This window comes from Lepidochelys kempii, chromosome 20, assembly GCF_965140265.1.
Source record: "Lepidochelys kempii isolate rLepKem1 chromosome 20, rLepKem1.hap2, whole genome shotgun sequence".
Lineage (NCBI taxonomy): Eukaryota > Metazoa > Chordata > Testudines > Cheloniidae > Lepidochelys > Lepidochelys kempii.
Genome location: NC_133275.1, coordinates 18693087 through 18719579, shown reverse-complemented (window position 1 = coordinate 18719579; position 26493 = coordinate 18693087). Strand labels below are relative to the sequence as shown.

Below are 26493 nucleotides of genomic sequence, written 5' to 3'. Positions count from 1 at the left end.
ATTCAATAATTGTTGTCTACCTCCCTCCCCATTGTCTAACCCCCCCTCATAATTTCCTGCAACTGTGAAAATTTAGATTGATAAAAAATAAAAAATGCTTAAAAATAAACATTGATAGTATACGGTGAAACTAGAACAAAATAAAATTGAAATCTGCCCAGCCCACCTTTGCAGCACTATTAAGGCAGCAATAACTGGCTGTCAAGCCAAGCGCACCATTGATATTTACACACTGCAAAGTCAGCCTGTGGAACTCACAGCCACAAGATCTCACTGGGCCAAGAGCCTGCCAGGGTCAGAGGAGTATCAGAGATGTCTATGAGAAATAAGAGCATCCAGGGTCACACCTGTGAGCTTCGAAGGGATTAAAACTCTCCAGCGGGAGGGCAGGAGCCAACCTCTAAAGGATGGGGGTTGGGAGGAACTTCCCCCGGGGAAGCTTGTTCCATCATTGTCCGCTGGGGCAAGCCTTCCATCATCCTGTGACGCTGCCGGTACTCGCCAGAAACAGAGGACGGGTTGCCCCCTAGACAAGACTCTAGCCTAGGTCTCAGGACACCCCAGTTCAATTTGCTTCTATGCCACAGGCTCCCTGTGTGACCGTGGGCAAGTCACGTGGTCTAGCTGGGCCTCAGCTGTCCAATCTGTGCAATGGAGATAAGCCTTTCAGGGGGGCTGTGAGGGTAAATGCGGTGAGGATACTACGGTAATGAGGCCCAGATACATGCCTGTGCTAGATAGAGGGACTCCTGGTCTGACCCAGTCTGGCGCCCCTATGCTGGGGTACGTCCTCACCCTGCATCTGGGCTGCTTCTCCAAGGGGCTTGTAGGAACATATGTCAACTGGGGTCAAATTCCTTTCTCTGTGCCTGCCCCTCACACACACACACTCACACACACACACACCCCCCCGGATCCTGGGCAGCTGCATCCCATTAGCTGCGGGCTCCTCCCACCACAGCTCTGCCAACGCCTCTCATTCCCTAGCCACAGCCCCTCCTGCTACCCCAGCCCTGGGTGTCTTGCGTAATCAAGTCAGACACTGTGGTGGGTTTTTTCATGTGCACGTACATGGTGCCGGCCCATGAATCTTATTCGAATGGTTATTCACGTCCTTTCTGAAAGCGCTGGGTAATGCTGATGTTAAACAGCGGCTGTGTCCCACCCCAGAGGGAGCTGCTTTTCAGTGGTCAGGAAAGTGTAACGTTTATCTCCTTCCCTTCCCGCACAGGGGAGCTCAATGTGCACACACAGAGCCTTGGGAGAAAGGTGCAACTGGACATTATGTATTAGCATGACCGAGGGTACCGGAAGAAAAGACCTGCCACAGCCCCAAGTCTCAGAGCCCAGGCCAGTTGACTCAGGCTCGTGGAGCTGTAAATAGTAGTGTAGACGTTCAGGCTCGGAAACACAGAAAAGCAGGAGGGTTTCAAAGGCCAGGCGCCACCCTGAGCCCAAACAGCCGCATGGCTATTTCTAGCCCCCCAGCCCAAGTCAGTTGACCCAGGTTCTGAGACAAAGTGCCACAGGTTTTCTTTGCAGAGCCAACGTACCCCCGAGACCCCAGCTGCCGTCAGGGCCCCGTTGCAGGCAGGCACAGCACGGACACAGGGCGAGAGGCAAACCCTGCCCCAAAGAGCTCACTGTCTAAATAGCCAGTGACTGGGAGATGCACAGAGAAGGGGAAGATGACATGGGCAGAGCCAGGAGTGGAACCCACATCTCCTGAGTCCCACCCCCTACAGCACTCTGCCAACACAGTCACCACACAGACCAGCTGAACCCCAGCTCGGCAACCGTCTCCCCTCGTCCTATTCCCAGTAACACTGTGGCAGCCTCCAAGCTAGAGGACCAACCAACCTTCCAAGAGCACCACGCCACAGCTGGCTGACAGACCTCCAGGCTCCGCACAGCCTGCGAAGGCTGAGTTATGGGCTCAGAGAGAGCTGGAGCGTATGTTGGTTGCGGGCGCCGTTCACGTGCAGCGCTGGAGCGTTTCAAAACAATATGCAGGCATTTAAATTTTAATGCAAGCGAGCTGCTTATTGTTATGTTAATTTCCTGATGATTTAAAGGAAACATTTCCCAAGGAGGCACCAATCAGTCACCCCTCGGCTCCGGCTTTAATATTTGTAACGGAAGATGATGAGGGGCTAGTTTCTGTTTCCACTGATAAAGGGGGGGAAAAAGAAGGAATTAAATTATGAGCATTGGAGAAAAACATTATGAATCACAGATTTGAACCGTCGCTGTATTAGGGAAACAGTAAATCTCTCTGGCAAAAGGCATGTTTCGGAGCTGGCTCTCGACAGGCTACTAGGGAATAAATCTGGGTGGCTCCTTTGCATCCCGCTTCTCTTTGCGAGTCAATTAATCTAGTAATTGGATTTGAAAAGATGTCAAGAGATTATGGGAGACAGATAGATAGAGAGGGGGATGGGGGTGGAGGGCAGTCCCTTCCCTGTTTCCAGGATCCGAACCGGGATTTAGGGAGGCCTCAAGTGGTGGCTGTGTGAATTAGTCTGGGGGCTAGACAAGGGTAGCGCAGGGTCTGGCCCTGTCTAGCAGCCTCCAACAGACAGCTGAATTTTGATCACACCTGCGTCCTGTCATTCCTGGGCTGCGGGTGGCTGGGTGGAAAAATAGGCCCAGCTCCCAGCTTCTGGAGCAGTTTGGACCGAGGTCAGAACTTTGGGGTTGTTCCCGACCTGCCAAACCCAGACCCAGACCCCTTCGGTTTGGTTTAGGTTTTTTTTCCTGGATCTGGACTTTGCAATTTGGTCCCATCTCTACCAGCTGGCGAGACGGGAGGATGGGAGCAGGAGGCGATGAATCCACCCAGGCATGCAAAGCAGTTCTGCTCCTTTCCGGGTCAATGCCCCACAAGCACAGTGCACCAGGTGCCTGACAAAGCCATTGGCTTGGGGGTTTAACAGGCACAAAAATATCTGCCAAGCCATTTCCTTCTTCCATGGGGTGGGCACACAGTGGGTGGGGCTGGCACACTGGCATACTGAGTTGGGGAAGCAAGGCACCCAGAGGAGTCTAGGGCCTGGGCATTACTGCCATGAGACTTATGGGTCCCATGCAACCATGCTGGTTCCAACAGACCCACTTTGCCATCATCACACTCACCCTGCAGAGCATTCTGGGACTCCTGGAGCACCTGTCCCACAGTGCCCCACAAGCAGGGGCTTTTGGGTAGTTTCCAAATGCAGAGCAGTGCATTGTGGGACAGAGTCAGGCGAACCATGGAAGTGTCAAAACCCCCTGCTAGCAGCAGCGATTCATCCAGATCCCTGGAGGCAGGCGCTCCAGCCAATGCTCGCCAAGGGCCCCGGAGTGCAGTGTGTTCACAGCAAGGGCTGCACGCTCTGGCATTCATCCGTTGCATCACAATCCCTTTGCCTCTAGTATAGACAGGGCCGTGTCTCGATGGGACCTTTAAACAGAGGCTGCTTCTCAGCCCAGTGGCGTGCAAAACCCAGCGCTATCCATTGGCACAGAGGGCCATTGTAGCAAGTGTAGACACTAGGCACTTAGGCGGACCCCCTACCGGCTTCATTCAATTACACTTTTCATGCATACTTGGATTCAATCCATAAAACAGAGCCCTGGGTTTTGCACAGTGCAGGGAAGTGCTGTAATTAAACCAAAGGAGGAAATATACTGTATTTCTGGGCTCCGGGAGCCGCAGATTGAGCTGCTCCTTTGCCCCAGATCCAGAAATCAGATGTTACTGCTGCTGATCCATGATAAGTCATTCCCTATATTGTCAGCAGCGTGGGAAGTGGCACCTGAAGCTGGGAACGTGCTTGGGTTAAAGCCTGGCAAAGTTATAAGCAACAGAAGGTCGCCTGACACTTTGCATTCTAAGCCCCTGTCTTCCACTGCTTATTATAACCTTGTCAGAATGTTATCCATTCCAGCTGAAATTTCCCACGCATGCTCTCAGCCTCAGGCTGAATGTTTGGGGAAAGTTTTGGCCAAAACAGTTCAGCTGTTGTTGAGAATGAGATTATGGAAAAATAGGCAGTTTAGCCAACGTTGGAGCAAAGAGTGGAAATCTGGCCAGGGGCTAGCTCTGGGGTCAAGTGCCTTTTGTTGTCCCTGTGAAAATCCACCCTGGTTTGCCCAAGCTATGAGGCTTTGAACGTCACCATTTGTGCATGCGCATTAAAAGCCTGCTGCTAAATTCCCTGAACAGGCCCCCTACAGAGCTCCCCACAAGACTGGGTCATGGCAAACAGCACTTATTATTGCACCAAACCTTCCCCCTCACCTCCCAGGAGGCAAGCAAGCCTAATTCCCTACATCACAGAGATGGGGTAAAGGAGAGGATGCCCAGGGTCAGAGCTTGAAACAGAAGCCAGGTCATAGATCTAGCAGCCCTAACCTTCATCTACGTACCCACACTGATTTTCAGAGCGATTGTGGCAAAGCTATGTTCCTGGCCGCACTGTTCATACAACCTGCTCTAGTTCAGAGCCACCCTTCCTGATTTCCGGCATGCCTCTGCCGTCTAGCAGCAAGGTGCAAAGAGGTTAACAACCTACTACCTCTATCAGTTACGCTCCTTCAGCTCAAGCAGACCGGATGGTTTGGGGCTCCAGGCAGGGGGTCAGTATGGCTCCACGCAGGCCAATAATTTTAGTGTTCTCTTTCACAAATGTCTAGGAAATTACAGTTACACTGAGAGATGCTTAAAAGAACACCAAGGTGGCAAAGACAAGCACTCAAGAGCTGGGGAGGCCTGAATGAAGGCCAGCTGAGCCTAGCCCATAGATCACAGTGGAGTCCTTAGCTCCAGGATCACATGCGGGGAGATCATTCAGGGCTAAGGGATGGGCAGCCAATCCCCAGATAGGGTAAAGGGAAGTTGCAGGAAAGCACAAAAGGAGGTCTCCTGGGCGGGGCCTGTTGTATCCAAACAACCACCTTCTGGCTTTGCTGGGGGAGGAGTCTTTCCCCTTTGCTTATGGGGCAGGGGAGAGAACATGTGGCCGGACCCAGCCCTTCCCTGCCCTCGCTGTGTTAGGGTGCATTGCCATTCCTGGCCACTCTGGCTCGCACAATCCGGCTCCCACCAGACAACCCGCAGCTCCGCCAGGGACCCCAACCCCCCAGCCTGTCCTGCTCCAAGCCCCTCTTCCACCCCACCCCCCACTTTACAAGGTATCACTCACTGCTCTGTTTATCAGCGGGGCCCTTCTAAGGAGCTCACGCACCCCCCGCCCCTCCCCGCCCTGACCCGCACATGCTAACCCATCGCCCCGAATGCCCGGCAGGCGCTCAGTCTCGCTCCACTGTGCTACCCGTGTCTGAGCAACTCCTGAGTGGCCACCGTTCGGGAGCCCGGGCGGATGGGGTGGGCGGCTCTGTGCTGGGGAAAGGCTGGGATCCAAGGCAGGGGAACCTTTAGAATAATCGATTCCAAATCCCATTCCCAACCCAGATCCCGTTCCCCTCCCCCGATCCAAATCCCATCCCCCCGCAGATCCCGTTCCCTGCCTCCCCCGCCCCGCCCCGCCCCGCCGTTTTTTCTTTACTAAAATCTCCCTTCACTCTGGTTTCAAGCTGGAAATATTTCTGGATGCAGCTGGAGCATTTCCTCCTGCCCGGCCTGCGTTCCCTGGCACCCAGGGTGGGGTTGGGCCCTGGCTGCACCCAGCTGAAGTCAGCGGTGGAAGAAATCAGGCTAGGTGCTTCTTCAGGCAAGAGACCCTCTCTCACCCGTTTTCTGATCAGAGTGATCAGCGGGCGGGTGGGGGCTGCGCTCTAGCTATTCTGAGCCCCTGCAGGGGTCACTGCAGCAAGGTAGAAGTTGGAGCAGCCCTGAGAGCTGCTGTAGCTCGCCCTGAGTGCACAAATCCTGCTACTGCACACACATATTGCACGCATGTGCATGGCACACACTGTGCATGCTTGCAATATATACACGTGTGCACACATGCACATGCACTGCGCATTCGCAAACGTGCATGGCACACACTGCGCACACACGCTTCCACACGCGCGCGCACACCCACTGAGCATGCCCGCACGATGCACACACACACACACACATTGTACACAAGCCTTGCAGACACACTATGGTCACACACTTGTGCACGCGCACACACACTACGTGGCTAACCCTCTAGGCCCACACACACATGTGCATGCTGCCCCCACGCATCCCTTCCATCCCAGAGCCTGGCAAAGCCCGGCAGCCGGGGGGGGGGCCCTAACTTCAGAGCTTAGCGCTGAGCAGACACTAATCCAGGAGCCGGCCCTGTGTCACCCGCACTCTGGGCCTGACAGCTCCATTAGGCAGCGCTGGTCCAGGGGCAGAGAAGAAAGGCTGGGAGCCTGGGCAGCTCGTATTTCTGCCGGGTGAGGGTGCTGGGCACACCCCTCAGGCTGCATCCTCCCTGTGCCAGCAGGCGGAAATTCATCAGACACACCCCACCCCCCCGCCACCCCCATCCTATCTTTTAACAAGCCCTGGCGGTTCCGCCCCACTTTCCTCCGCCCCGGACTCGCCAGCCAGCAGTTGTCATGCCAACCCGACCTCCAACCCCCTTAATGGCTATTTCAGGTGGTTATTTATGGCAGCGATTAGGCCCTGGCTGGATTTATGGCTCTGTCCCCCCCACCCCAGCCCCCAATTCCGAGCCTCCCCGGCGCAGCCAATGGCCGTTGGAGGAGGCCCAGGAATACGGGCCCAGGGAAATGCCAATGCCTCAGGGAGTGGGTCCTTGGTGGCACAGCACCGGCTGGGAATGGCGATCACCGGTCACGGGCCAGGCCAGAATCCCAGCGCACCCCCCACATCCAGCCTGACAGCGGGAGCCCCCCGAACCCAGGGGTCTAAGCCATTAGCTGGGGCCCACGGGGCAAAGCAACGGCCATGACCGGGGCTGGGGCTGGTGTTACACTAATGCAGCATGGGGACAGGGGTCCCTGCATCCCACACGGACCAGGTCGCCGTGGTGACAGGCTTCGGTATGCCTAGGGCCCACCCTGCACCGCTCCCCACACCCGCCCCCAAGCTCCACCCCATTTCCACCTCTGCTGCCAAGCCCATCAAGAGAAATCTGCCCCCCCATACATCACTGGCCCCTCTCCCCATTTCACTTTATTTACACAACTGTTACAGATGTTCCCCCCCTCCAATCACAGGGCCCCGGGACAATTGTCCCCCGACCTGCTGAGGGTCGGGATTGCGGGGTATCAGCAGAGCTGTTGGGGGGAGCCCAGGGCTGGGATTAGAGGGGGATTGGGGTCAGGATTGTGGGGTATCAGCAGAGCTATGGGGAAGCTCCAGGCAGCTCCATCATCTCCCCTCTGCTCGCCCCACCACTTTGAGCAGCAGCAGGAGCCTGATTCGGCCAGGCACCAAGAGCCCTCAACTCCCACTCAAGCCAACGGGAGCGGCAGGTGCTCAACACCTCACAGGATAGGGCCCTAACCAAGTGTCTGTTGCCTCCACAAGTCCCAGCCTAGCCTGACCAATCTCCCCCACCCCATCTCCCAATATCCTTCTCTCCCCCCCCATCCCACCCCCAGACCCCAAACCTCTCTCTGATTCTGGTTAATGGGAAATGAAAACAAAAACATCTCTTAGTGTAGGTCCTACACATATGAAGCTGAGCACATGTGCGTGGACCTGGAACATTTGGGCCAGCTGTTCTGCCCATGCTCATGGCTCATTCCTTTCCCACGTGAGCAGTGCCCTGTTTGGCCCCTGGAGCTGGCTCCTCCCATGCCAACACCCTCATCCAACTGGCAGGTGGCTGCTGGGCCATGTACACTATTCAACGATGGGATATTTGCCTTATGCTCCTTAACTAACTGCTCCCAGCCCCACACATGCACTTTGCCCAGGAGCTACAATCCTCACTGGGCAGAGGGGGAAACTGAGGCACAGAGGGGGGAAGTGACTTCACCCAAAGTTACACACAGAGCTAGGAATAGGACTTGGGAGACCTGACCCTCCCAATGACCCCTGCTCTCACCACTAGATCCCATTCCCCTCTGGGAGCCAGGGATAGAACCCAGAAGTCCTGATTCCCAGCCTTCCCCCCCCCCCCCCCCGCTCCAGCGACTCCACAGCACTCCCTCCCACTCCTCTCAGGCTACAGGTAGCGCCTCTCAGTCAGTTGTGGTGACCTTCCATCTCCCTCCTCGACCTCTGCTGTTCACCTCTCCTCCTTTGACAGAGATCCCACCCAGGGTGGGGAGCAGCGATTGTTTATCTATTGAGGCTAATTAGGAACGATCGTTAGGGTGAACCCCATCACTCACAAGCAACGAACATGCTGTAACTAGCAGCAGAGCTTCTCCCTGATGGGTGCCAGAGATGGCTGTACCAGCCCGGGATCCCAACTACCCGCTACACTCAGCACCTGGACTGGAGCTAATTGCAGTGGGCCTAGCCCACGGGAGGCTCCTGAACTCTCATTTGTGCTTGTGGGAGACTGCGAGATGGCAGGGGTGGGGGATCAGCAGTCAATAGATAGAGGTGCATATATTGATCAATTGATCAGTCAATAGATTAAAGGATTATTTTTCTTGGCTTGATCCTTGGGGCTCCATTCCTACCTCTAAGCACCAGTGCTCCCAGCCCCTGCTAAAACCCAGCCCCGTCTCTTCCCTTCACTGCTAGGAACCAATTATCCCATGGAGCTCGACCCCGCTAGGGCTGACATGTTTTAACTGCATCTTGGGTCTCCCCCCTCTACAGTAAACATGAGTTAATGGCTTCCTCCTGGCCCAAGGAGCAGGTGTGTCAGTTACATCGCTCCAAAACCTCCAGCTAAGCAAAGACAACTTGATATTGAATCTGGCTTTCAGCCCTAGCCTCTCGAGAGCCACGGGACTGGCAGGCTATGTGTGTGTGAGTGTTGAAATGTTGTGTGTGTCAGTCCCACGCTGGCGGGCCTCGAAACCACCACCGCCCGCAGTGCTCCTTCCCTCCCAGCCTGTGCCCAGAACCCAGGGTAGACTCAGCGATTGGCACAGGGTCACCCAGTGTGTCTGTGGCGGAGAATCCCATTTTCCCAATGCCTCTCCTGCTCCTTTGTGGGAAAGGAGTCTGGCCCCCCAAAGCAGTCTCCAGCCCTCAAAGGCCTGACCCCTGGGCAATACTGTAACAACAGGGAGAAGTGGGGGGGGGCAGTTGGCAGTGAGTCAAAGTATGGTGGTGTCTGAGCTGGGACAGGAGAGCCCCCAGCACAAGAAAGGTTAACAGCTTGCAGGGTGGTGGGGAAAGGCTCGTGGGAAAACTCATTGGTGCCCCCTACTGGCCCCATCTAGGTGGCAAATGACTGGCTGGTGGGGGCAGCAGGTGTTGGGAAGGGTCAGACAGCCATGGTCTATTCACAAGGGGTCCAAAGGGCTCAGAGGAGTGGCTGGCTGATGTGGGCCCTACCATATAGATGGAGGGGTGGGGGCAGGTCTCGGGGGAGCCATCAGCATTCCTCTACTGGGGGTAGCTGACGGGTAAAGGGAAACTGGATCCCATCCCCCACACCTGCCCCCTGCATCCTACCCTGCAGCAGCCACCTATCAATGACCTGGGCCAGCACCCTTGAGGTCAAAGGTTCTGTGTCCTATTGCCAGCCCCTCACCCCCTGACCCCCATGCCCCAGCTGAACGTCTCCCCAGAGCCAAGCCCCAGTTTACACCAAGCCTTGGAGTACCTGCATGACCCCACCCCCGCCTGCTTGACCCCACCCCTGCCTGCGTGACCCCACACAGAGGTCACCATTTGGAAGAGTGCACTGCCCCATTCCTGCTGGCATGCGTGGTGCGTGGTGCATGGGAAGTCACACAGGCTTCGGAGACAATTCGGATCCCGATCCCAATGTTGAGCCCAATTCATCCCTGCCCTGGGGCAGGAGCCAAGGGGAGGCAGCTGGGAGCAATTCAGCCCCCCATGCGGGTACAGCAGACAGGGGTATCACGAGCTTGTACCCTTGTTGCAATGACTCCTCTGGGCCACAGAATAGTCAGAGCATAGCTCTGCCCTGGCCATGCCCCCTCCTGTCCTGTCTCACCCCACCCCACCCCACCTGAGACCCACCCCGGGACAGCCCCAGCACTACGAGGCATCTCCAAGAAGGGAAGTAGCAGACACCTGCTGATGGCACCTGGCCTGACCCAAGCTAGCGTGAAAGGGCTATGGGGCAATCAGACCCATTACACCTGGGGCCCATCCATGGTTGTGCATTGCTTCCTTCACACTAGGCTGGCCCTATAGACCCAAGCCCCCACCCACACTGCACCCTCAACCCCAGCCCCCCTCAACTTGAGCTAATGGAACCAGCAGCAAAGCTGAGGTTGCCCAGGAATTGGGGTGTCCTGATGGCAGACGGAAAGGGGCCTGATCCCCCACACACACTCCCTCCCTGCAGTGGAGCCGCCTTGCCCCCCCGGTCTCCTTCCTCCCGATTCGCCGCGGTGCAGGAGGGAAGCAGCGACATAAAAATGCAGATTCGGGATTGGTATGAAATAACATTCGATATAAATCCCTCTCCTGCGGGTCGCAAGATGAATCGGCCGCATTGAAATTCCACCGCAGTGATAATTAAACTCAGGATCGGCTCTGTGCTAAATTACATTCCTGCAATGCCGCTGCTTCGGGTCCCGGGAAATTGCTCCCAGGGCCTGGAGGAGAGGTTTTATCGCCCACCTGGGTGTGCCTACTGGAGAGGTTTGTTTCCTCCGAGACCGTAAAGCTGCCCCCTTGATTTATCGGCCCCTTCTCCCAAATCCGATTAAATATAGGATTTCTGCAGGATCCCCAGCCCCGCTCCCTGGGCCGGCTCCCGCAGAGCACCGGGGCCGAAGCAGGCAGGACAAACAACCCCAGCGAGGGCTGCCAGTCCCCTTGATTTACAGCCCAGCCCTGCTTTATGGGGGCTTTGCATTTTTGCTCTTGCTTTTTTCTATTCCTGCCTCTCGTTGTCCCGGGGGCCATGTCCCCCTCCTGCTCCCACCTTCCCCGCCTGTAGGAGTCTAGGTATAGGCAAGGCCAGCCACTGCTGGGGGTGGCCCATAATTCACCAGCCAAGGCCAACCAACCTGCCATGGGTTTGTCCTGTGTTGGGACTGGATAGGGAGAGTTTGATCTCCCCACCCGTGCACCCCAATGCTCATGAGTATCAGGGTGGGGGCAGGGAGAGCCCACTGGAGCATCTGCTTCGGGAGACGGGGCTGGGGCAAGTGTTTGATGGGGGTGGGCTGGTGCTCTGGGGCACCAGTGGGCAGTGAGGGGGAGGGGGGATCTCCTGCTTCTGATTAGGCCTCATGCCACCCCACTCTGCCCCACAAGGTGCCCATCAGGCCACCCCTGCTGGGTTAATGGCTAGAGCAGGTGCCCTGGCAGCTGATGGGGAGATGTGGGGGCAGAGAATCAGCTTGGTGGGCATGTGGGTGCGGCTTGGACTGCTGGCTGCCCCACCCTGACCCTGGCTGGGAGGAGGGGAATGGAAAACGCAAATATAAAGAGAGGGAGGGAAGGCTTGTAGCAAAGAGACTGGGCTGGGGTGCAGGACACCTGGGTTCCATCACCCTCTCAGCCCCCAACTCCCCATGTGTTAGGATGACCAGATGTCCTGATTTTATAGGGATGGTCCTGATATTTGGGGATTTTCTTAATTAGGCACCTATTACCCCCACCCCATCCCGATTTTTCACACTTGCTCTCTCGTCACCCTACCATGTGTCCTGTGGCCGGTCACCGAGGGACAGAGCTTCCCAAGTGCTCAGCGTCCAGCACTCCCATGGTTCCCAAAGAGGTGCAGGGGGGGAATTCTCCATTGTTCTCAAGGGGACGCAGATACACTCATTCCCCCACCCCCCATTCAACTGGGGGTCTCTGCGCAGCACCCCAGCCTGGGGAAATGAAAGGGTGCCCCCTAGTGGAGCTGGTGGGAGCTGCACTTGCAATGGGCTCCATTACTGCTGGAGTGACCCCGGCTGACCCACCAAGGGACTCAGCTGGGAGCCCCGGAGATCAGTGCTGGAAGGTGCCAAAGCTGGGTGGGGCTGAGGAACCAGCAGCCGTGGTCCAGACAGGCAGCCCCCAAGCAGAGCCTGCCATAGCCACCGCAGGAGATGTTCCAGGCAGGGCTGCCCTTGAGGCCTGTAGACAGCTGGTGGGGGTGGGAGGGAGCCCACCTGCTGGTGGAGAAGGGGGCCAGCTTGGTGGGCTTGGAGACTGCACTCCTGTATCTCAAGCAGGGGCAACTGCTCCCCAACACAGTGTGGCTGGGCAGGGGGAGGCAGATCATTCAGCTCTCATGCCAGGAAGTGAGTGTGGAAGGATTGTTCATGTGTGTGTGTGTGTGTGTGTGAGAGAGAGAGAGAGAGAATATGCTTCCTTCTGTTGGTCAGAGACCCAGAAGGCATCTAAATGCCTGAACCCTGGAGCTGGACAAAATGCCCGTAACAACGTTTCTTGGTTTTGGTTTGTCTGTTTCATGGCTGCTGAAACAGAAGCTACTCCCCCAAAACAGCAGTATCCCAGGGGAAATCCCCATGGATTTAGGGGGCTCCCTGGTGATTAGTGAGCCCCAGCTTTAGTTGAAGGGGTGGGAGTGTGTGGGGGGGTGTGTGAAATTTTAGCAAAGACCCTCTTTCCCCAGAGTACTCTTTAGGCATCTGAGTTAAACAGGCTGCTAATAAAGCTAAAGACTGTTCCACACTCTTGGCAGGGCCTTCCCTTCCCCAGGGCCCTAATTCCAGCCTCTCACAAAGTCATAAACTCACAGGCTGTCCTGTTGCCACAGGGTCTTCCAGAGAGGCTGAGACCTGAATTGCTACAGTTGAAGTCAAGAAGCTGCCTCCCTGCTCACTTTGGGCAAAACCCGCTCAGGCCCCTTCCTCCATCAGAAAAACATGTAAAAGCACCGATTTCCACTGGGATTTTCAACTATCCAGAGTCAGGAACCACTTCGGTGGGCCTTTGGTTTCATGAATGTGTCTCTGTGCAGTATTTAAATGCTAGGGACAACCACAAGGTCCTGAGAAACTTTTATTAGCAGCTATTATTATCTGTATTGTGGTAGAACTTGGAGGTCCTAGCTGAGACTGAGTCCCATTGTGTTAGGTTCTGCACAGACACAATCCCTCTACCAAAGACCTTACAAGGCAGACAAAGGGTGGGAGAGGAAACTGAGGCACAGGATGGGGCAGTGACTGATCCAGCAACTCAGGGGCAGAGCCAGAAACAGAACCCAGGTGTCCCAACTCCCACCACAGTGCCCTAGTCACCAGACCATACTGCCACTAGCAGTTATATCCCAGAGCAGCAGATATGATTAGCAAGGACAGTGGCTAACTGGAAAAAGAAGGTTGGATTTCAAGAGGGATGGAGCCACCATGGGACTCAGGAATGCAAGCTGGGCCAGGGTCATTACCAGGCCTCTCAGCTGCAACACCAGCCTCTATCTGCAGTGACCCTGACTCTGGGCCCTGAATTTTCACTAATACTTGCAAATGCATGGCTTGATTTGCAGGAATCAGTGAAAGCTGTGGCCACCCTGCACCTGCCAGGACATTTAGGGGCCTAAATAGGAATTTAGGGGTCTAACTTTAACCTCCCCCACCCCGCCAGTTTTGATGTCAGTTAATGGAGTTTGCAGTATGCAGTTCAGAGCACTAGGGGGAGAACTGGAGCACATGCAGAGATGGTCGGTTACAGATAATGGAGGTTTCTGCCATAAAGACTCCATATATGCAGGGTGTGTAGCTTGAAAGCTTGTATTACTTCACCCACCTTGTCTCTATAAAGATGCCATCTCAACCCAAGCAGCAGGCCTGGAAAGGGGGCACAAAGAGCCGGGGTATCTCTGTTGCCCTGATGTGCTCAGCCCTTTCTGCATGGACACGCATAACCCTGCCCTGCTGGGAGGACTTGATCCTGGACTCAAATTCTGGAGGGTGATTTTACGCTTTTTACTCTGATTTTTCTTTTCCGTTTGGGTGCACCAGGTTTCATCCCGAGGCCGGTATTGTATGGAAAGCTAGATAATCCCCAGAAGAAAATACCCCCTACCTGGGCACCGCTTACCAAGCTTTAGCTCTGCTCCTGTTGGGCAGATGGCATTATGCAGATGGTGCCTGATCCAGCAGATGGCATTGTACTCCCCCATGCAATAGGGTCCCTGGGCCAGAGGGCAGTGCTACAGTATGACCTGCTGTATTGCCCCTGGATCAGTAGGAGGCACCTGCAGTACTGCCCTAGCTCTGTAGGGGATGCTGCACTCACCTGCAGTATCCCCCCCAGGTCAGTAGGGGGCGCTGCACCCCGTACTTCTGAGCCTCGGCCAACAGGTGACGCTGCGCCGACCCCTCTGTAGTACCGCTCCATGGCCTGCTGCTGGCGCGGCGCCCTCCAGTAGTACCGCCTCCCGGTCAGCAGGTGGCGCTGTGGCACACAGCGCGAGCTGTTCCTGGGACCTTCCTGCCGGGCGGACGCTCTGGGCGCTCCCCGCTCCCTCTAATACCCCTCGTTCGCCGCCGAGTTCCCGCCTGCCGCGGACGTCACTTTCTGGGCCGCGTTGTGGTCCCGCGCATGCGCAGAGACCCTTCTCTCTTTGCCCTTCCTTCTCGAGCACCGGGTAAGGAGGACCCGGGCCCGGGCGGGGCGGCCTGGCCGGGCGGGGCGGCCTGGTGCTGGGAGAGTGGAGGGGCTGGGGGTGACGGCGTAGGGGGAGAAGGCTACGGGTGTGGGGGGAGGGGCTGGGGGGCGAAGGGGGGGGAAGGCTACGGGTGTGGGGGGAGGGGCTGGGGGTGAAAGTGGCCGGGGAAGGCTGGAGGTGTGGGGGAAGGGGAGGGGCTGGGGTTGAAAGTGGCGGGGAGGGAGAAGGTAGGGGTGTGGGGGAAGGGACTGGGGGGAAGGGGAGGGGCTGGGGTGAAGAGTGGAGAAGGCTTGGGGTGGGGGGGAGCTGGAGTTGGGATCCCTGTTTGACTGGGGTTGGGCTGTGGGGGAGGGAGGTAGCTGCCTGGCCTGGAGGAGGGGTACTAGGTGGCTATATGTTGGGCTAGGTTTGGGATCCTCTGGGCTCTTCTCCCCCAGGGTTTGGCCAGGGCTCCTGTTCTCCCCTGCCTCCTGCTGGATGTGCCCAAGAGGGGAAGCCACTGCTGAGAAGTAAATGACAAACCCCTGCCAGTTTGCTTTAATTATTCAGCCCCCCACACCCTTATCCGTTGGTGGGGTCTGGTCTCGATCTGTAGACTGGAGGTGGTACTGATCTTTATTGCAAGGGGTCCACAAGGCCATTTTTATTACAATAGAGGCCCCAATTGTCCTGGGTGCTGAAGAGACAGCCCCTGCCCTGAAAAGCTTACAGTCTAAACACACAGTATGAGAGGGACAGTGGCTTGCCCAGAGTTGCCTATCAGATCGGTAGCAGAACTGGGAGTAGAACTCAGGTCTCTGGGTTCCTAGTCTAGTGCACTACCCACTAGACCACTCTGTTTCTCCTTAATGCTTATCACGAGCTTGAGGATCCTTGGATGAAAAGTGCTTGGGACACGCAGAGTATTCATGTACATTGAAAATGACTTCGGGGATCTGAGAGTCACTGACCACTTGTGCAGGAGTTAATGGGCCATTCCCATCTCTAACTTATTTGATCGTGAGTGTTAGAAGCCTGAGGGAAACTTAATGCAAGTGCTCCTGGGGAATTGTTTGACTCAGCCACACAAGTCCTGGATGAAGGGGGCTCTGCTACTGGGGGCTTGGAAGGAGTCCCAGAACCCGAGGATGGTTCTGGATTAGGGGATGGGACATGAAGATGCTTTGTTGTCTCCTGAGAAACTTCAAAGCTCTTTACAAAAGCAAATGACTTGAGTTTTACACTCTACACAGAGTAGGTAAATTATATCCCCATATGGGAAAACTGAGACAGAGTGATTTCCGTATGATTGAGTGAGCAGGAGTGGGAAGTAGAACCCAGATGTCCTGAGTCCCAGATCACACAGGATCCTGATGGGTTTTTCCCATCGTATTTGTGAGTCTTTCCATTCTAGTATGGTGCCAGTGCTTTAAAGCTCAGCCAAGCTGTGGGTATTGGTCTCTGGTAGCTGAGCTGCCTATCTTATTTATTTTGTGGTAGCTCTTAACAGCCTCAGTCATGGACCAGGACACCATGGTGCTAGGCACTGTACAAACAGCTGATCCCTGTCCAAAGGATCTTACATTCTAAATACTTAAAGATTTTGTGCTCTGCTTCCATTCCAGGGTCTTCGTCACTGGCCTGCACTGTTCAGCCCCTTGTGGGTTCCCATGGGATTAGCATTGCACTTTTCTGGTGCGTTTGATATTGTGCAGTTAATGGTCATGCCCCCTTCTCCCACCTGTTGTCACCTCTTATGATGATCCCAGTTACCTGTCGTGGTCAATATTATCACCTTGGTAATATTATTTTGAACTTTTGGCACGTTCACTGGGAGTCCCCCACTCCCCTTTGCAGCATGTTTCTATTGCAGTGAATGATATAAATTGCAGGGTGATGTGGATTCTTAATGTGGTGGTGGTTTGGTTTCTCTTCCAGTTTTGTGACCCTCCTGCTGTCCCCGAACATGTATGCCTGTGCAAAATTCGTCTCTGCTCCTGCCCTAGTGAGTAGTGGAAAATCCCATTGTTTTTATCCATTCTAATACTAGGCATTTCTGTAACACTTTGTTTTCAACATATTAGCTAATCGTCACAGCACTTAACCCCCTGCCACATAGGTATCTCCATTGTCTAGACGAGGAAACTGAGACCCAGGTGCCTGTTGTCGAGGACACGAACCCCAGACGGCACGGTTCGTTCTCTGACTGGAGAGATACAGGCAACACCAGCAACGTCCGAACACAAAGCTCTTTACTGAAGAGTGCACACAACAATAGAGAGCAGCCCGTCTCCAAAGAGAACCAGCCGGCCTCTAAGTAAAACTCATAGGGTTTTTATAGACCGTTCCGTCGCGTCACAAATTTATTCATAAAGCAGCCTACCCCCCCATATTAGTTAAAATCCTCTTTCTCTATATGCATGCACATCTACCCCTCTTATTGTAGATAACTTTTAGCAAATCGTAGTGCTTCACTAACTTTCTTATTGGTATGGGTGTCAACCAGGAGACGAGGAGTTAAAACAGACCTATAACACAAGAGCAGGGAATGGAAAACAGTGCCTCTGTATCTCAAGGACTGTTCCCAGCACATTTGGTACAAAAATGCAGGAATGCAGGTCTCCCCTTTTTTTCTTACTCCCTACAACTTAAACAAGTATTATTTTATTCTATTTATCTTGTTCAGGGACTTTCCCAGCAACCTTTATTGGCCTGACTTTGGTTCGGTTGGCATAACTGCTTCATATTTAATTTTTCTCACCTAACAGTCCCCCCTTTGTCCCTAGAGTGCCATAGGGGAACTCTTGGGACATACTGGTCTCTGTGTGGAGTGACTTAAAAATATTCACTGGTTGGTAGGGCACAGCTTGATACCCATCCAACAGCCACATCTTAACATAACATACAAAATTATTAGGCCACAAACAATTACAACGGCACCGCAAAGCACGTTATGTAACCAGCCACCTATATCTGGAACCCAGTTGAACAAATTGCTTCACCATGAGTTAACTCGCTCTCCTCCATGGTCTTTTGCGACTTGCATAAGGTGGTTTGCTCTTTCCCAGGTGGCGTTATAAACGTCCGGAACATATACACAGCATTCTTGCCCAATTAACGCACGTGTTCCTCCCTGAGAGGCCAGTAAAATATCTAATGCCAAGTGGTTTTGGAGAACCGTCTGCCTTAGTTTTTTTTGTTCGGTTGCCAAATCTACCAAGGCATCGGCAGTAGTATTTGCCATTATCTCCAACACTCCCTGAAATCTCATGACTCCTTCCCCAATACACCTGGTGGCACCTCCACAGGCAAAGACAAATCCTGCACAAGCACCCATCCAATCATTTAGGGCATGCCAAGTAAGGGGGCGAGAGTCATTTGCATCTTCCTCAGCCCCTCTCACATTCTTGATTTTTCCCTTTAGGGAGACGTGTGCGGTATACTACAGGTGGTTCTAATCAAGCCAAGTAGCAGGATCCACTCCATGAAGGAGGGAGGGCTAGGTATGCCTTGTTACCACACACCCAGTATACTCCAAAAAGGGTAGGAGTGACTTTGGACCAGGTATTATTAATACGTTTGTACCATCCGGTCCAAGATGGGAGGGAGAATTTAGCCACGGAGGCATTAGAGGAACATAAACACATAGTATGAGTTGGCAGGTTATACCCAAGCGTGCAATTTATAATGTAATGGTCAATCAACTTTATACAAAAAATGTTCTTCCCCATGCAGACTGCACTTGTTACCCACAAATCTATACCACGCGGAGGTGCAAGAGGTTGCCCCATCTGGGGGAAAGAGAGATTAGGACCTCTTTTACTCTCGAAATGAGTGCCGTTAAAGTAGGCTGTGTACTCACTATTACCCAAAGCTATTTTCCCTTCTCTTAAGAGGCACCATTGACCCAACTCGTTTCCAAACTATTAGATACCTGCTTTCAGAGATGCCGGTATAAGCCCAGGTAATATTTAAATTGCCTGTAGAATCCTTCCAGGATGGGGTCCAGGTCATATTCATTGCACTAAGGGGAATAGGAACCATGGGAAGACCTTTGTGGCTATCTGCTGGTATTAATGAGCACACCCAGCATGAAGTGTTTTGTAGGGCTAGCATATGATATTTCATTTCATGGGCAAGACGTATAAATGTGTTAGAACAGTGTGATTCTATAGTCTCAACTCCCCGTACCACCAGAAAAGAAAGATAACAAATACTAAACAGATTAAAAACACAAGAACCCAGCTTAAAGAATGGGGCCATCTTTTCCCTGAGAGGACACCACCAAATCAAGGGTTTTTTAGCTGCAGCCGGAGCTTCAGGTCGCCGAAAGGGGTAGCAGTCCATTTGTCTTGAGCACAGATGTTGTCTGCTTCTGATTCACCCGGTTTATGGTGGGGTGAATGTGCGTGGCTCCCTCAAAGTCCGAAGCTGTCTGCTTCTGGGGAACCTTTTTCCAGGTCAGGTTCCCTAGCGGTGCAATACAGGTTAGCTCTGTCAGTGGACAAGGGAGAGGTTACTAGCACTTCACCTTGTTTTTTCCCCTGCTGTCTAAAAGGAGGAAAGACAAAACCCCAGAAGGAGGGACAGGCTGATCAGTAGTCGAAGTGAAGTCATCTTGAGGTGGAGGGGTCTTTTTGCAGTAAGAAGCACGGGTCCAGGCAGTCAGTCCTCAACACTGTAGTGTCCCATGAAGTGAGCGGCAAAGCTAGGAATAGAACCCAGGAGCCCTGACTCCCAGTCTTGTTCTCGGACATTCTGCCTCTAGGGGAGTACATTGGGGGGGAAAAAAAGTAGATTTCACGTCAGTCTGTATCTGCTTAAAGTAAGGGTAGCTAAACCATGGCCAATATGCTGCATGGCCAGCCTCATTATCATTATGGAGGTGAGGACTGCGGGTATTACTGATGCTGGGAACTGTAGTCGCCACAGACCACACTTAAGTATCAAAGATGACCGTAGCTGCTGTCTACATCTTATGCAAAATGGTTGGGGCTCTTAGCCAGTTACCAATGAATCCCTCGGCACCATAGTTTAGTGGTAACTTGCCCTCGACAGGCCAGATAATTGTAACCTTTTCCTATTAGCTACTAATTAGCTGGGTGGCATTTCCTGTCTCTGGAGGTGTAATAAAACTTCCTTCTGAGCTAAGCTGCCTGCTGCAACGTTGGGGCTGCCAACCCATTAGACTTGTAACTGGCTGCTGGCTCTCAGTAATGCTGCCCTGGTGTCAGTCTGCCTGCCCTCAGGGCCCGCATGTCAGGACTTGGTTATTCCCACAACATGCTTCAGTGTCAAGGGATCCTTAACCATGCCTCGAGCTCTGCTCCACCCAAGGCTGGGGCACATCTCAGACACGCTTGTGTACACTGACCTGCAGAGCTATGTTGTGGAGATCTGCTCCCCTACCACAGTGTCCTACTGTAGATGGGCCCTGCTTGGCTACATCCTTCACGCCAGCTTCAGTAGCCGGACACTAAGTGAATCCCTCCTCTGATCTGAGTTTGGTCCAGATGGCTACAACAAATACAGCCACCCCAGCCTCCTGTTTCATCAGCTCATAGGTGAGGAGGGAATCACTGATTAACTGGAGGTGCTTCCTGCTAACTCTGTGCTAGCCTGGGGTGGCAAGTGCCAGCAATAAGGTGATCCCCTGGTAAACAGGAAGCACTCTCCATTTTCCATCGAATTGTGTAGCGTCTCATGGCTTGTCTACACTTACCGGGGGATTGCGCAACGATCGATGTATTGGTGGTCAGTTTAGCAGATCTAGTGAAGACCCACTAAATCAACCGCAGATTGTTCTCCCGTCAACTCCTGTACTCCACCGGATCGAGAAGAGTAAAGGGAGTCAACGGGAGGGCGTCTCTCCTCGATATCACGTGCCGTGGTCCCCACGGTAAGTAGATCTAAGCTACGTCAGCTTGAGTTATGCTATTCACGTAACTCAAGTTGTGTAGCTTAGATCAACTTTTAACTGTAGTGTAGACAAGGCCTCGGTAAGAGAGGGCTGGTTCTTGGATGGTGCTTGTCTGCCCCAGGTAAGTGACTGTCTCCTGGTTCAGTTCCCCTCTCCTCCCTTCTGTGTTAGTCTTGTGTTGGGGTTCCAGTAGGGCATAAATTCACATTGACTGTGGCTGGTTTCCAGGTAATGGTTACTTGCTGTCATAGTAATTCAGTCAGCTCCATGGGCAAGATTGATCAGGATTACCTTCCAAGATGGACTGTCCTGGGCCATACTGGTCCATGAGGAGGCAACATTTGGGGTAACCTTCTTCTTTTGTGTTGTCTTAGCATGGACTGTGCTGTGGGAACAGAGAGAGGCTTGAGAACAGTGCTTAGTTTGTGCCAGGGCTGAGCCCCAGGACCTCTAGACTTAGCAGTTCTATAGCCCTGGCACCTCTGGGCTTGCCACATCAATTATGAAAGTAAAAAATATTGCATGAGCCCTGACATCTCTTTCATTACAAATTAAGCACTGCTTGAGAACGTTTGGTTTGGAACGTATTAAAACAGGAAGTGGCAACGCGATGCCAGTGCTGCTACCAAGCGTGGGGATTCCTGCTGCCCTCGGGGAAAGTACTACCATTCCTCTACCCCACAGCAGAGACATGGAGTGCCACATTCAGCTATGGAGTCAATGGCAATTGCTTCCACTTATGCCAGAGTTAGATTTGACCCAGAGAACTGCTGCAGGGCATTCATGGCCTGAGTTCTGAAGATTCCACCCCTTCCAGGATCAGGCTGTCCACCCAGCCACTGGAGGGACCTTCATGCAGATGATCTGCAGAAGACATCCTGTCTCGACTCTTGGAGCAACAGCTGCTCTGGTGTCCCTGAAAATAATTCAGTCACTCTGCATTAGGCCAGCCCCAGCTAACAACTGGGGGAGAGCCTGGCACACTTTGGGCGCTGTGTAAATGCTGCGGCCCCCTGCAGAGCTGCAAGGTGGGGGAAATATTGCTCCAGTTCCTTTCCAGTGACCTCTCAGTCTCCGCATAACTCAGCTGACAGGTTTGCAGGAAGCTGGCGCTGGGTATCTGGTAGGGATTGTATTGCATTGCCTCTCTGGGCAGAGCGGCTCCGTCTGAATGATTACTTTGTCTGTCTGCAGGTGAGGAACAGCTCGAGGCTGCTGTGCAGACCAGTCTCTGCCTCCCTGCTGAGCAGGCCGGAGACCAGGACAGATGAGGTAAAACGCTGAGCTTGGACCATGAAAATGGAGAGGATCGTCGGAGCTTGAATTGACTTAACCATTGGGTCCAGCAGGGGGCGTGCAGAACAAATATTCCACTCCATAGCTTCTTTGACTAGAGCAAAGTTGGGGGGTGGAAATCCCTGCTGGGTGAGGAGACTCAGCTGGGCTGGCTTGCTCTGTCGGGCTTCTGGGCTTAATCGCTCAGGGAAGAATCATAAAGCAAAAGGCAAATCTGGGCAACGGAAGAAAGCATGTTAACAGTGCTGCAAGCTCTCCCTCTGGAAAGGGATTGGTGATTCAGTAGGAGGTGCTCTTCCTTGCAAGTCAACTCTGAACCAATCCCCCAGCATGGGGCTAGAGTGCGCTGTGCTGCTACAAGCTGTATTAGGCAGAATACTGAGAACGGGACCCAAGTCCTCTGGCACATGCAAGGAGGTTAGCCCTGGAGTCCCGGCCAGCTCTCAACTTGTAATTAGTCTGCGCCCACAAATTGCTCACCTGGGCTCAACTGAGAAGTCACTTCCTGACCAGAAGTGTTCTACACTGCTAAACAGCTGCCAAATTCCACCCCAGCCATGGCTGCAGTTCAGTGGTAGGTGGAACTTCATAGAAGGATCATGTATTACAATTAAAATACTTTAGTGCCTTTCACTTGAAGGATCCCATAGAAAGGGGCGGGGGGGGGAGACGCAGCAGGAGCACTAGATGGCTGTAAACCCAATATCTCAGGAATACTTCTAGGCCAGTGCTTTATAATGCTGGAAATCCAGCTCGCCAGTAGTTTTAAGGTATTCATTTCCAGGCCTAGCAAGTCACAGGACCTTCTCTTACTAAAACCCCAGGGAGATCAGAATTGTCCCTCCATATGGGGAAACTGAGGCACCAAAGTGAAGCAATTTCCTGAGGTTACAAGGAGCTTAAGTGGCTCCCAGTTCTGTGGCTCAGTGCACTAAGTATGCCCCTCTCTTTAGCCTAACTCACAACCTCACCCCTCTAGAGGCCCATGAAGTCAGCTCTCCAAACCATGTGAGAAACTTGGGTTCTTGTGGTCCTTAGTCTGCTCAGTGCAGATGTTTCCATGGCAATGCCCTGGTAGAGAGCTGGCAAAAAACACTTCTGGAGCTCCATCTCCAGCTGAATTTCACTCTCATCTCTTCAACTTATCCTAGCTCGGCTCCACCCCAGTGCCCCAGAATGCCCTCCTCCAAGCCTTGCGCCGGGAGTTCCACACCAGCTCCATCTCCCGGGACATTGACACTGCGGCGAAGTTCATCGGTGCCGGTGCTGCCACAGTTGGAGTAGCCGGCTCTGGTGCTGGCATTGGAACCGTATTTGGCAGCCTCATTATTGGCTATGCCAGGTAAGGAATTAGCCTGTATCAGTTAGCTCTTCCCCTGCTCTAACCATGTCCCCTGGCTTGCTTACAGCTGGTGCAGGCAGGGCCTGGGATGGGGTATCAAGCAGACCACGGGCCAAATCTGGACAACCAGATCCTTTTGAAATGGACTCCGAAATCTTTTTATTTATTTATTAGTTATTGATCTATTTTTTTTCTCTCTCTGGAGTCTGGTCCTTGGTTATATCTTGACCAAGAAATTTGGACCGTGACAAAAAATGATTGACATCTGGCTAGGACTTCCCAGTATGAGCCCCTGAGCGGGTGTGCAAGTGAAAGCAAGACCCATCAGAGCAGTTGTAACAGGCTGATAAGAGTGAACCCAGTCTCCTGCTCTTCCTGTGCATCCGTGTGGGACTTGGATTCTTTAAGCTCTTCTGTGCAGCCTCAGCCTGTTAAGATGGCAGCTCCTTATGTGATAGCCCTCTTTAAAAGGAATAGTGATTGATTCCACTGAACCTGGATACAGTGCCTAGTCTGTTACAGTCCCCTGGGCCTTTGCTCTCAATCTTGGCCAATGCTCTTGGCACTGTCAGTGGAAGGGACCATCAACTGTCCATGAGGAGCATTTCTAAATTGGTCTGACCACTCCTTCGTATAAGCAGGAGATTTGAGGTAGGAGCAGGACTGCTGAGGACTCTTACTGAGTATCAAGCCCTTCCTGTCTAGGGCACAGATTCAGATCCAGCCTGAAATCTGTGGGTCAAATGAATCTGGTGGGTTTCAGTTTCATCCTTTATGGGTGGGAATGCCCCCTCCCGGCCAGCTCTAGTGGATGCTTTTGAATGGGCTGTGGAGGCCAAACTTCCACTAAGAGGGGTCATTGTTGGGCAGGGTGGGGCATGCTGTAGGGGACACTGGGAAAGCTTGCCCTGGCACTGTCCCCTGCTATGCCTCTACTGTGGAGTCTCCAGAGCAGTCAGCCTGGTGCCGAGTTCACATCCTCTCCTCCGCAACACGGGCTGTCCCAAGGAGCCTGTTGGTGGCTCTGAAACAAAGTGGGATTTTCCCACTTCCTCCTGCTGTGGAGCTCTCTCTAGTGGTCAGGGTGGGTTTTGGTTTCTTATCGTTACCAGTGGTGAGCTGGAGCCGGTTCGCTGGAACCAGTTGCGCGGGACAACCGGTTCTAAAAGGGCTTCTAAATTTAACAACCGGCCAAAAGTGGCGCCTTAGGCACCGACTCCAAGGGTGCTCGGGGCTGGAGCACCCACGGGGAAAATTTGGTGGCAGCTCCCTGCCTGGCCCCAGCTCCCCTCTGTTCCACCTTCACCTCCTCCCCTGAAGGCACCACCACGTTCCTCCCACCCCCGCATCCCCCAGCTTCCCGCAATCAGCTGTTCACGTGGGAAGCCTGGGAGGGCTGAGAAGCAGGCAGCAGCTTCGCCCTCAGGCCCAGGGAGGCAGAGGTGACCTGGGGCGGGGAGCGGTTCCCCTGTGCGCGCCCCACCCCCGGGTTACCTGCTGCAGCGCAGGCGGCCCTCCTTGCATCCCCAGCTCGCTTCTGCCTCTTATTCCCTGGGCCTGAGCGTGAAGCCACTGCTTGCTTCTCAGCCCCCCCACCCCTGCTTCCCACACGAACAGCTGATTTGCAGGAAGTAGGGGGTGGGGGGACGAGAAGCAGAGCAGGGAGGAGGAGGAGTGGAGGTGAGGTGAGCTGGGGGGCGGGGGGAGCTGTCGGTGGGACACCCACCAAATTCTCCCTGTGGGGGCTCCAGCCCTGGAGCACCCGCAGAGTCGGTGGCTAACGCGCCACTTTTGATGTGATCAGTGTGGGGAGCGGCTGCTTCTCCCCCCTCCCCGCCCAGCTACGCTACCCCGCCCCTAGGAGCCAGAGGGACCTGCCGGATGCTTCCTGGGAGCCACCCTAAGTAAGCACTATGGAGACTCCCCACTTTGCCCCCCGGCAGGTCCTTCTGGCTCTTAGGGGTGGGGCGGGGTGGGCACCCACTACGGTGACCCACGAGACTCTCCTGTCTGGTCTTCGGGGCAGTCAGGGGGGAGGGGAGTGGATAGGGCAGGGGTCCCGGGGGGCGGGCCATGACCCTCTCGTGGGGTGAGGAGGGAACCGGTTGTTAAGATTTTGGCAGCTCATCACTGTCTAGCTCATCACCCTAAACCCATAACACTGGGATTTTTGTCAGCACTATGTGCTAATCCCAGTGCTGTTGCCCAGCACTGAGAGAGCAGGGGACAGGTGTAGGCAGCAAGTCAGGCTTCTTTCAGACCATCACATGTCTGCCAAATACATGAATTTGGGACTCTTGAATGTAAAGACCCATCTAGAGTGAATCTAGGATTCAACCATCTGGGAGCTCCTCTGTAGCCAGCCATCATTACACTGCCCCCTGGTGGGAGAGGCTGGGACTGCACTAGCCTTAGTGCTCCCAGACTGTTCTCTCCCCATGACTCTGCATTGTAGTGATTTCTCCCTCTGGCCAGGAGGAGCTGTGCTTGGCTCCCTTCAAAGACTGCCCTGGGGATCAGCCAGAGGGGGTTGATCAAGAGCAAAGTACCTCATGGGCCATTAGGAGCTGGCAATGCTTTACCTTACTGTTGAGCAGCCCCCTCTGGCTGATGCCAAGAGACATCCTGCTCTCCCTCCATGCACATTGGTGTATCTGACTCTTGGGCTGCTGTGCCCAGCCCTGCAGCATGGGGGATGCTCACTATGCTCCCACATGCTTCACTGACTGGTGCTTTCTTCCTCCCCTCACAGAAACCCTTCCCTGAAACAGCAGCTGTTCTCCTACGCCATCCTGGGCTTTGCACTCTCCGAGGCCATGGGGCTCTTCTGCCTGATGGTGGCTTTCCTCATCCTCTTCGCCATGTGATGGAGCCAGCTTCCTGCTGTGTGTTCCTCCTGTGTCTGGTCTATTGTGAGCGGTTGTGAATGTCCTAATGCAGGTGGGGGTATCCCTGTCTCCTAACCAAATCTGTCTGGCCCAGCCCTGATTGAGGGAAGGTGAATAAATACTGTATTGAAATACAGAATGTAGCTTCTTGGTGTGTTCTTGGCATACAGGGAACCACTTAGGCCACTTCCTCTATGTATGTGCACTAAGGTGACCAGACAGCAAGTGTGAAAAATCGGGATGGGGGTGGGGGGGTAATAGGAGCCTATATAAAGAGAGAGATCCAAAAATCGAGACTGTCCCTATAAAATCGGGATATCTGGTCACCCTAATGTGCACCCACCTGCTAGCTGATACTTGTACCTGCAGCCATGCTGCCTAGGGCTGTGCTCTGGGTAGACCTTGGTAAGATAAGGAGGGTGAGGCCTTGGCCCT

The 26493-nt window shown here is 53.8% G+C and overlaps 1 protein-coding gene across 4 annotated transcripts in view; it reads left to right on the top strand.

Moving 5' to 3' along the window:
• Positions 1–26197, top strand: part of ATP5MC2 (ATP synthase membrane subunit c locus 2) — a 231272-nt gene extending 205075 nt beyond the window's left edge. The window contains exons 1-5 of one of the 4 annotated variants that reach the window (XM_073318449.1): positions 10824–10828; positions 16551–16617; positions 21727–21804; positions 22980–23170; positions 25923–26197. In XM_073318449.1, the coding sequence (XP_073174550.1) occupies positions 16579–16617; positions 21727–21804; positions 22980–23170; positions 25923–26037 (423 nt within the window). In that variant the 5' untranslated portion in view covers positions 10824–10828; positions 16551–16578 and the 3' untranslated portion in view covers positions 26038–26197. Of the gene's footprint in view, positions 1–10823; positions 10829–14517; positions 14613–15095; positions 15143–16549; positions 16618–21726; positions 21805–22979; positions 23171–25922 lie in introns of those variants that run through there. The other 3 variants (XM_073318447.1, XM_073318445.1, XM_073318448.1) reach the window with 3 other exon arrangements.
• The last annotated feature ends 296 nt before the right edge of the window (positions 26198–26493 follow it).